The sequence below is a fragment of the Coenobita brevimanus genome, chromosome 18, assembly GCF_032717465.1.
Source record: "Coenobita brevimanus isolate Jiangsu-jjx chromosome 18, ASM3271746v2, whole genome shotgun sequence".
NCBI lineage: Eukaryota > Metazoa > Arthropoda > Malacostraca > Decapoda > Coenobitidae > Coenobita > Coenobita brevimanus.
The window spans coordinates 38,420,315-38,432,356 of NC_136971.1; the positions used below are offsets into that span (position 1 = coordinate 38,420,315).

A 12,042-nucleotide genomic window follows, 5' to 3' on the forward strand; every position below is an offset into this window, starting at 1 on the left:
AGTAAAGTTATGGTGTTTGAGAGGAATGAAGTCACAGAATGTACAGTGAGGTTGGATGGTGAGGATATGGAGAATGTGAGTGCATTCATGTACTTGGGTAGTGTGATGAGTAAGGATGGAACTCTGGGGGATGAAGTGTGTGAAAGGGTACAGCAGGGAAGGAAGGTTGTTGGTTCACTGAAAGCAGTGATGAGAAATAGGGAGGTGATTATGGAAGTTAAAAAAGTCACTGCATGATAGTATTGTGATTCCTACCCTGACGTATGGAAGCAAGGCGTGGACCTTGCAAGAGGGGAACAAGTCAAAAGTGAGAGCAGTGGAGATGAGTTACTTGAGAGGAGCATGTGGAGTGACATGGAGGGACAGGTTGACGAATGAAGAAGTGAAAGAACGTTGTGGGGTGGATGTGGTTGAGAAGATTAGGAGAAATACACTGAGGTGGTTTGGACATGTGGAGAGAATGGAGAATGAAAGACTGACTAAGAGGGTGACTGACTAAGAGGGTGTATGTAGTGACGTGGAGGGAGGGAGAGGAAGGGGTTGACTGAGGATGAGGTGGAGGGATGGAGTTGAGAGGTATATGAGGGAAGGGGGGGTGAGTTGGGGGGAGGGTAGTCAAATGGTGGGTGACAGAGCGACTTGGAGGTGTTTTGTCTGCAGCCACCCTTTGCGGGATTAGGGCGTCGGGCTATAGATAGATAGATAGACAAATTTTTGACTGAATTTCAAATAATTAGGTGTGCAAACCTATATGGTGATAAAGATTAAATTATTTTCCAATTAAAATTGTCGATTCGGTCTAAGATTGCGTGTTTGTATCTCGGTCAGCTGGTTAGTGGTTGCCTGACCTTGTGGTGCTCTATTCCTTGCTCATTTTCCTCTTTTTCCTCAGCTTTCTGATCTTCTTCTATCACACCGTCCACATTCTCGTCAACTGTCTAAACAACCATTCTTAGGGTTGTAGCTAGCAAAATAAAGCTATTGTGTCAGTTATTATTATTGTTATTGTGTCAGTGTTATTATTTTATGTACTGTGTATGTTAGTTATATTGGTATTGGTAGCCTACATTCCAGAATGTTCTAGATTATAGGAATTATTGCTGGACAATATTGGAGAATTCGGACAAAGTATGGTAATAGTCTGGGGAATGGTGTGGGGCCGGACTTTTGCCATTCCTGGACTGGTCTATCCCCCTTTTAGTCCAGCAAATCGAGGGTCGAGTGTAATGTGATTCATTAGAGATGTGGAGTGAGGAAGTCTGTGGACACCAGAAATCGAAAAGAGTGCACTGAGATGGGATGGTCATGTGGAGAGAATGGATAACAACAGTAGTGAAAAAAGGTGTATCTGAGCGAATCTGAAGAAGGAAGGAGGCAAGGTAGGCCAAGGAGAAGATGGAGGGATATGGTGGATGAGTGTGTGAGGAAGTGGGTGAGGCTAGGAGACTGACAAGAGATTGAGCTGGCCGGATGAATGTTGCGAGAAGAAGTGCATGATCAGGGATTTGGCACCCCTTCTTAACTTGACAGCGTCTGGACTGAATCTATCAGATATGTTTATGTGAAGCTACAGAATGTGGTGAAAGTTTTTGGCATATCAGATAAGAGCCAGGATTCCAGGGGCTTGAATGATGAGTGAATGGAAGTGTGGACCATTGTACTGGGCAAACTTGGGCTGTCTGGACAATGCTACTCCTCACCCTGCCCTAGGGTGGGAAAGGAGGTCCAGATGATGATGATGATGATGATGCTTGTCACAAAGATGGGTTATGAAAAGGATACAGAGCAGTAGTATTTTTTTTCTAGCTCTGAGCTATGTGAAATAAGCTACAAAGGGTAAAAAATCTCTGCCATGTTTAGATGAAAGACCTATAATGAGCTTTATATCATGGGTCTGTGGACTCCCCCCCCCCCAACATAGCCACTTTCATCTACAGAGTGTTTTCTTTCTCCTTTCCTTTAAGGACATCCAAGCCTGTCCCTCACCAATGCATTACACCATGGAATGTTTGTTCCAACCTGACAAAGATCCCCAGTCCTGCTCAGTTGAGTTGATGACCAAATGTAGTCAGACTGAAGGGTTAGTTTGAGTACTAACCAAGGACACTCATTCCTATCTCATAATTAAGGTTCACTGAATTTCATGCAACAGCAACTGGGTATTCAAGTTGTGGGAGTGGTCCAGTTCCCCCACACATACACAAACTGGCAACAGCATCAAAGGAGACTCATTCCTACCTACTAATTAAGGTCCATTAAATTTCAAGCAACCATGACTTGCTGTTTAACTTGTGGAGGTGGCCCAGTTCTTTAAAGTGAAGTATTAACCAAGGAGACACATTGTTATCTCATAACTAAAAGGCTTGCCCAATTTCAAGCAACCATGACTTGGTCTTTAAGTTGTAGAAGTGAGCTGGTTCTGTCAGGTGAAAACAAGCTACAGCATAACCCAACCTAACCCTTGTTTTGGCACAGACAATCCCTGTTATGCAGTGCATCGTGTAATAGTTATAAATCTTATGGAGGATATTCTGTGCCTAATTCTGAGTAAATAATGCTCATTAGCATGGGTCAAATTCTTAATCATAACCACGCTACAATTACTGATCGCATTATTGGATGCCAGTGAGGCCATTTTCACCCATAAGGTCATCAGTAATTGTAGCCCTTTACCAGATCATAATCAGACCCATGTTGATATAAAAAATATTTACTGGTACTCAAAATTAGCCCCAGAATAACTTCCCAGGTTTCTCAAAAATGTAGTGGGACACTGTGTATACACTCAATCCTCATAAATTGCGGCAATTTGGGTCTGGACCATTGCCGCGATTTACAAATTCTGTGGTTTATAAATAATAACTCTTATGTGAAAAATTAACTTGGGTCTGGACTTTGGCCAACCACCCCCCACAGCACCCTACCTACACCTATCTAGGCACCATCAAACTCAAACATACAAATTTAGGAATATTCAGTGCATGTATTTAATAGAAATAAGCAATGTTAAGGGATCTCACCTTAATCCTATGAAGATATTGCTTAAGTGAATGGAGTGAGGTGGTATTGGGAAGAACTTAGAACCTCTCAGCACTTGTTCTTCCCAAACTCTTTTGCCAGCTCTGAAAAGTTCTCTCCCTTCTCAACACGACAAATGAGCTCCAAACATTGACTGTATGACAACGGCAGCTGCTTCTTGACCCCATACTGCTTAAAGCGCTTCATCAGGGGTTCGGGAGGGGCCATGGAAGGTAGGAGGCGGGGGGGAAGGTGCATAAAAAAAAGACAGGTAGCTCTCGTACTCCACGGCGATGGTCTGCAGTGTGCGGACTGGTGGGAAGAACAACAACAACGTGGCAGCATTAGTATGCACACTTGCCACCAGAGACGGGTAGTGATTGGTTGTTAGGTCGCGATTTTCAAACTGAATGCCGCGGTTTACGATTCTCCTCGGAAAAGGCCCACTTCGGTGCCTAGGTCTGCGAGTTTCGAGACTTAACAGTAATTTAAGAATGCCGACAGTCTGACGGCCACTTAGCCGTGATTTACGAATCTGTGATTTATAAACACGCGATTTACGAGGACTGTGTGTATTCTGGTTATGTTGTCTAAGTATCACAACTTTTTACAACAGTTACCATTAAGGGTTGGGATAATGGCAGATTGGTTTAACCCCTCAAAGTCTCTGGGAGCATTGAAATAACTGGTCAGATCCACTACCCAGTAATACAGTATAAACAAGCAATGAAAGAGAGCTGGCACTAAAGGAAAGTTGGCACCGCAGGGGAGCCTACACATGGTAGCGCTATGCACCTGGGTGGGGCAGTTGAAGTCTCCACACGTGAGCCAAACATCGCCGTATTTCCCGGCACCTCACCATGGGAAGGCCCCTGGTCCAACCCTGGTGCGGTGCTGTCTGACACAAAAGGATGTGGACCCCCTAACTGGTGTATGTACTGTACTTTACCTGTAAGATGGCCCAACAGGAGCAGCTGTTTACTTGTGGTTAAAACGACTCCTTGGCCAGACAGACCAGGGTTCAGTAACAACAACAAACAACAACAACAACAGTACAAATGTCCTTTAAGTCCATCCCATCCCCTGAAACAAGGATGGTGGACTGCTTGAGGAGAGCAACTTCAGCCTGTTGGTTCATGTTGCAGTCCAACCTAGGCCTACAGCTACCACTAACATCACTGCTATTACCAGATGATTTTATTCAGCTTAGGAGAAGCTTTTTGAACAGAAAGGGTCAGATATGGCCTTCATTAACCCCTTCACAAGTTTGGTTTTCTCTGAAGCTGAACACAATTGTCTGGACAAAGCAAGAATCATCATCCCCATCATCCAAACCTCTTTTCCCATGTCTGGTAGGGTCCAGAGAGCAAGAACAAACATGACAGGAGGAAAAATGTCACTGGACAGTAGTAGCAGTACTAGTAATAGTTGTAGCCCTAGATTCTTCTGGATGTGAACATGGTGGACTTTAGGCTGAAGTTGCCTTTTTCTGCAGTCTATCAACCCACTTTCAGGGACATGGAGGGAGTAAGGGGATATTTATATTACTAGACAGCCCCACATCCTGGAAATACTGGTGCTACCGTACCACATGGAGGCAGCCTCCTCCAGCACCACCCAAGGAGGATACTATACCTATCTCACTGTAGCTTGATCTAAGACTGCCAACTCTTCATCTTGAATGCTGAGTTGTACATGATTTACAATGGAATATAATACTAGTCATGAAGAAGTGCTATAGAAAGGGTGGAGCACTTATTTTTTTAATTAATTAATTGATTTTTTTTAGCCATTGAGCTATGTGACATAAGCCGCAAAAGAAATAAAATCTAGGTTAATAAGTTACAGTGGTAGAACTATACCTGTAAACACCACAAGAAGCAATAGGTTCCTTAGGTGGCTCCACTGTCATGTTTATGTTGTTCAAAGGAATTCGACGAACAAAATCCGTGGTGAATGTTACCGACTCCTTGATTAATGAACTTGACATGGACTGGCGCATGATGGAACTGAAATGAAATGAAGAAATCATCACCATCATCATCATCATCACCATCATCATCATGAATGTTACTGACTCCTTCCTTAGGGAACCTGACATCAATTGGCACACGATGGAAATGAAAAACATTAATAAATAAATAAGAGAAAAAAAAAGATAAAATCTGAATTATGAGTAACTGTACATAAAGGTATAGCGATGGTTGTCAACAGACATCAGTGAATGGAGAGAGATCTGAACTGGTGAGTATTAGAAATGATATTCTATATATACGCTAACAGCCACAAAAATGAAGTACTCATCCATCCACCATCCAATCCTATGTTGGCCAAGAGAAGCGTAGGAGCCCTGGGCTGGGCAAGTTGGTCCTGACATTTAAGATGAGAATAAAATACTGTAATTAGAAAAAAATTACCAGTACTTTACATACAGTGGTCTGTAGATTATATTCCTTTTACTCTAACCTGGGCTAAAACTGTCATCCCTTCACCATGAATGTCAACTTAAAACAACAGATTGCACTAGAATATAATGCTGGTCATGCAGTGGAGTTATAGAAAGAATTTGGAGCCATAGTGATGACTCCTGAGAGAGGTGACTGGAGAGAGCCTTGAATTACTGAAAGAGTCTGACTGCAGTACTGAACAGAGTTGTTAATGTTACTAATAGCAGCAGCTGTTATAACCGCAGGCCCATCAACAACGTGAACCCAGTGAACTGCAGACTTAATACCCTTCTCCTGCAAACCATCCTCCTCCTCCTTTCAGCAGATATGGATGTAGTATAAGCAGGCAGTTGAGCTGCCCAGCTATATTGGTGCCAGCACATAAAAGCATCCCTCTCCAGCACTGGCTATAAAAAAAAAAAAAAAAAAAAAAAAAAAAAAACACGGGGGAGGGGGGAGGAGGGAAGGGGAGGGTAAGAAACAGTTATTTGACAACAACACAATACCCAGTGGGTTCCGTGTCAGTCATAATTTCTGCAGTAGTAAAAGAATTTATTAACCCATTAATTGCGATGAGCAGCCACAGCCACTCCAGTGTGCACTGATGTGTACAGCTCTCGCACCGGGTTAAAAATGTAATTTTCCATACTTTGTTTTGGGCATTTGTCTTCTTAGTGTAATAGGAAAAGTGTATGGTAGGATACTTATTGACAGAACTAGGGACATAACAGAGGAATTAGTTGGAGACGAACAGGGAGGTTTTAGGAAGGGATCAGGTTGGGTAGCTCAGATATTCATTGTTAGGTCTTCAGTGGAAAAGTTTCTAGAGAAGGGAAAGAAGTTGTATGTGGCCTTCATGGATTTGGAGAAAGCATATGACAGGGTGGATAGACACGGACTGTAGAAAGTATTAAGAATATAAGGAGTAAATGGAAAGTTGAAGGCCGTGAAGAGTATATATGATGGTGCTAAGGCTGCAATGCGTGTGGATAGGGATCTGAGTGAATTTTTCTATTTGAAGGTTGGACTGAAACAGGGATGTGTCATGTCTCCATGGTTGTTCAATCTGTATATGGATGGGGTTATAAAAGAGATACAAGGTAGGGCAGTGGATGTTGAAGCGACCCTAGTGAGAGAGGTCAGTGTCTGGAAACTCCCTGTACTGTTGTTTGCAGATGATACTGTATTGTTAAGAGAAGAAGAAGGGGAGCTGCAAGGCTTGGTGGAAGGTGAATGTAGGGAGGAGTAAAGTTATGGTCTCTGAGAGAAGTGAAGTCACTGAATGTACAGAGAGACTGGATGATGAAAAATGGAATATGTGAGTGTGTTTAAGTACTTGGGTAGTGTGATGAGTAAGGATGGAAGTTTGGAGCATGAAGTGCTTGAAAGGGTACAACAAGGAAGAAAGTCTGTTGGTTCCTTGAAAGCAGTGATAAGAAACAGGGAAGTGAGCATGGAAGTGAAAAAGTTACATGACAGTATTGTGATACCAACTGTACTGTATGGAAGTGAAGCTTGGACCTTGCTGGAGGGACAGAAGTGAAAAGTGACAGCAGTGGAAATGAGCTACTGTATTTGAGAGAAGCATGTGGAGTTACGCAGAGAGACAGACTGACAAATGAGGAAGTGAAGGAGCGTTGTGGTGTGGATGTGGATGTGTTAGGATGAGTTAGGAGAAACACACTGAGGTAATGGATTGTGAGAGACTGATGAGGAAAGTGTTTGTGAGTGTGGTGGAGGGAGGGGGGAGAAGGAGGGGGAGGCCAAGGATGAGATGGAGGGATGGAGTGGAGAGGGACATGAGAGAGGGGGGTGTTAGCTGGGAGCAGGGCAGTGAAATGGAGGGACAGGGCGACATGGAGGCGATTTGTTTGTGGCCACTCTTTACAGGATTAAGGCGTCTGGCAATAAATAGACAGAAAGTTTTGGGGTGGATTATTGATAAAAGACTTGAAATATGTCACGTGGAGGAATCTGGAGTCTTTTCAGCCACCCACGGCCTACCCCATGTGTGCCTCATTGGTCACTGTTTGGTACAATGAAAGGTCACGATCTGGTCCACCAAATTTCAAAAGTTCACCACAGCTACAACACAGTTGATGCTGGATTCATTTTAAATTGCATAATATTTATGCATGCACTCTTTCATGAAACAGTCATAAAATTTATTTATGATGAATATGTGGTTGAAAAGATTAGGAGAAATACACTGAGGTGGTTTGGACATGTGGAGAGGATGGAGAATGAAAGACTGACTAAGAGGGTGTATGTAGGTGAGGTGGAGGGATGGAGAGGGAGGGGTAGACCAAGGATGAGGTGGAGGGATGGAGTTGAGAGGTATATAAGGGAGGGGGGGGTGAGTTGGGGGGAGGGGAGTCAAATGGTGGGTGACAGAGTGACTTGGAGGCGTTTTGTCTGCGGCCACCCTTTGCGGGATTAGGGCGTCGGGCTATAGATAGATAGAATATTCCTGGTAGCTGCATTTTTGCTTATGTCCCACCTCCAAAATAAAGAAAATATCCAAGCTCTTTCAGGTCACACTACAAACTGACCTTAAAATCAGCACATCCATACCGCAGCATTCTCTCTTCGATATTATACCCATAAAACTGGTCGTTGGAAAAAATGATGTAACATACTGTACATACATTTAGCAGTCCAAAATTACTTAAATTCAAAATACTGTAGCAGTAAAGCTATGACATATACTGTACCGACCTGAAAGTCAATAGACATAATTATCACATCCTCTATCAATCATAAAGGCAAGAAAATAAATATACTGAAAATCTGGGTTTTCATGCACGAGGTGCACTTTGGATTTCCACTCTACCACAGCGTATGGGATAAGGAGCTGACCTCCCTGGATTAGTGAGTCTCCCTCAAGATCAATAAATATTACAGTGGTATCAAGAATACTGTATACAGTAGCTCAAGATACATCATCACAGTGAAAGGGTTAGCAACATCATGTACTACTGGTAGCTGCAGCTTCAGGTTTATCTGAGTATGTACCCAGTGGAATGCAGGGTAAAGCAACCCTCCTCCTGCAGTCCAGCATCACCCTTTCGACGAACAGGGATAGAGATTAGGGATGTTTGTAAAGCTGGTGCCACCGTTTGATGGCATCCCTCTCCAACACCAAACATTATCATATAAATAAAAGCTGAATATCATTCATGCCACAAGAAAGCATATTTCATTTGTATTTTGTTCCTTGTCTGACAATACCATGCAATTTTTAAACCACAAAGACCAGGGATGTCTTTTTCATCATATTTTTGCCATCTCCTGACCATAATATATATACATATATATATACAGTACATATATACTGTATATATATATATATATATATATATATATATATATATATTGTTACGGAACAGAGAAAGATAACGTACACTTTAAGTGAGAATACTAAGAGTCACTACTGTCCCGTAAAGTTCCAGGTTCAAAACAAAAGAGTTAGGTAAAATTACAAGTTAAAGTTTAATGCTCAAACTAACAACAAAACATTCAGGACTCATAAGGATAATGTAATGGCAAATAAACAGGTTAAATATATGGTTAACTGCAATAGCCTCTATTAACACGAAATTAGCAAGAGTAAATTTATCTAAGTCAGCCCTGATAAAATGAGATACCAGATAATACTCAGTGAATGCCAGATATATTATTACAGATACAAACTATTATCAAAAATAACTGATATAAAACCCCACACCAATCACAAAGACCTCACTAGGCCTAAGAATCAACCCTATGCTACACAGTACAAGAAAAAATGCAACAACAGTTATACTCAAATTACACACAGCTGCTAGATGTTTGGAGATTTCTTGAGCACTCACAATAATAATATCTGTACAGGGGAGGACAGAGATGTGAACAAAATGAGGAGCAGATCTAAGTGGCAATGATGCAGAGACTGAGCTCATTATATAGGGGCCAGGAGAGCTTGATATAACTTGTAAGAAGGACGCGCAAATGAAGCCATGGGGACAAAAAGCTGAAAATCCCGCTCTGAATAACAGAGAGAACGACTTACTCTACTATAACGGTAGAAGGGGGGGACTGAGGCAGAACACGCTCGTGATCAAACATGCAGCAACTGTGCGTTAAAATTACTCAAAGGATGATGAAATCATAGGCTATGTAACACCTCCCCACAAAGAAAAAAGAAATTTACAAAGGAAATTTCTTATTACTCTAAAACAATCTGTACATGGCATTACAGAACATGCAAATGTCTTTCCTAATGTTACAAAACATGAGATCTCCCTAGCACGTTCAGTCATAGGTACTTGCCAGTATCCCTTTAACAAATCAAACTTACTTATGTACCTAGCCTTTCCGATCTTGTCTATGCAATCTTCCACGCGAGGGAGAGGGTAAGTGTCTGTTTTGGTTATCTGATTAACACGTCTGTAGTCGATGCAAAGCCGCTGTGACCCACCTGGCTTAGGGACTAGAGTGACAGGAGAACTCCACTCGCTCTGACAGGGCTCAATCATCTTGTGGTCCAACAGGTAGCCAAGCTCCTTCTGGATGAGAGGAACTTTCACTGGGTTCACACGGTAAGGAGGCAATTTAATTGGCTTTGCGTCTCCAACATCGACATCATGCATCAACACAGTGGTTCTTCCTGGAGTGGCACGGAACACTTGCGGGTACTCCTGCAGTAATGCCGAAAACTCCTGCCTTTCCTTGGGAGGTAGATGAGAAAGCTTAGCCTGGAGATCATTCATGATATCAGGATTCTTCCCCAAACTATCACTCATGCTCATACTGCATGGGAGAGCTTCACTTGCAGACACGGGTGGAACAGCTACAGTGCAGACTGGATTATTTTCGTCCCGCCTGTGATATAACTTTAGCATGTTGATGTGACATAGTTGCTTGCTCTTTCTACGATCTGGTGTGGCGATGACATAGTTGACATCACTGAGTTTCTTCTCCACGAAATAAGGACCACTAAACTTGGCTTGAAGAGGTTGCCCATGCACTGGCAGCAGAATCAAAACCTGATCTCCTGGCTGAAAGTGGCGTAACCTGGACATCTTATCATACCAAGTCTTCATCTTCTCCTGAGCAGCTCCTAAATTCTCTCTCGCCAGCTGTAAAGCAGTGGACAGCCGTTCTTTGAACTTCATCACATACTCCAGCAGGTTGACGTCATCTTCCTCCGACAGCCAGCATTCCTTGAATAGCTTAAGGGGTCCTCTTACTTCATGGCCAAACAGTAGTTCAAAAGGTGAGAAGCCCAGTGATTCATTTGGAGATTCTCTTGCGGCAAACACAACGAATGGAAGACCTTTATCCCAGTCTTTCTGATGTTCCAAAGAGTATTTCTTGAGCATCAATTTGAGTGTTTGATGATATCTCTCCAACGCTCCTTGGGTCTGGGGATGGTAAGCTGAAGACGTGATCTGGGTGATGCCCAACTCTTTCAGAGACTGCTTGAAAACATTTGACATGAAATTACTTCCCCAGTCTGACTGTACCTCCTTGGGCAGACCAAACTTTGTGAAGAACCCTAGCATTTCCTTAACCACGTTCTTTGCTGAGATGTTTCTAAGTGGAATGGCTTCAGGATAACGAGTAGCCATATCAATCATGGTCAACACATAAGAAAATCCTGAAGAAGTCTTAGGAAGAGGGCCCACAATATCCACCAACACACGGGTGAAAGGCGCCTCAAAAGGAGGAATGGGAACTAGAGGTGCAACCTTTTCGGTCTGATTACACTTCCCCACAACTTGACAGGTGTGACAAGACTTACAATACCAGGAAACATCCCTGAAGATACCTGGCCAGTAGAAGTGCTTCAAAATGCGTGCCACAGTCTTCCTCACTCCAAGGTGTCCTGCCAAACTGGAGTCATGAGCCACTCTAATGATATCCTGCCTACAAACACGAGGGATGACAACTTGATGTACAACCTCCCATTCACAGTCAGCTGATGCTGTTGGGGGTCTCCACTTCCTCATAAGTACTCCTGACTTTACATAATAACAAGTAGAAGCACCGGCTGACTCTTCTTCACTGTAAGCAGAGTTAGCTAGACCTTTCAACTCAGGGTCAGCAACCTGCAACTCAACCAACTCTTGACGAGACAAATTATCAACACTACGGGGTACTGCCTCATCTGGTGAGTGGTCCAAATTAGCAAGAAAAGTGTCAGCTAGGATAACATCATCATCATCATTATCCTCTAAATCACCAGTAACTTCAGACTTAGCCCTAGTGACAGCACATGCAGGGAACACATCAGGGACATCACAATCCTGGGACGCAGCCACTGGCTCACTAGACAACTGAGAAGCTGGACACACTTGACTTCCACCAATATCATTTCCAAGTAAGAAAGTTACACCTGACATCGGGAGTGTCTCAACCAACCCAACCATAACGGAACCATTAACAAAACCAGACTCTAAATTCACTCTGCACAGAGGGACAGAGAAGTAATTATTCCCTACACCTTGTAAGATTACAGTTTCATCAGAGGAATTAACATTAGAGCCTAGAACACTGATCAGCATAAGGGATTGGCAAGCACCTGTATCACGAT

At 42.9% G+C, this 12,042-nt stretch overlaps 1 protein-coding gene across 1 annotated transcript in view; it reads right to left on the minus strand.

The window, feature by feature from the left end:
- The window catches only part of LOC145391419 (uncharacterized), a 61,112-nt gene that overhangs the window by 26,802 nt on the left and 22,268 nt on the right, over positions 1-12,042 (minus strand). Inside the window, exon 4 of the mRNA XM_080266032.1 lies at positions 4,881-5,027. Within this exon, the coding sequence (XP_080122158.1) occupies positions 4,881-5,027 (147 nt within the window). The remainder of the gene's footprint in view (positions 1-4,880; positions 5,028-12,042) is intronic.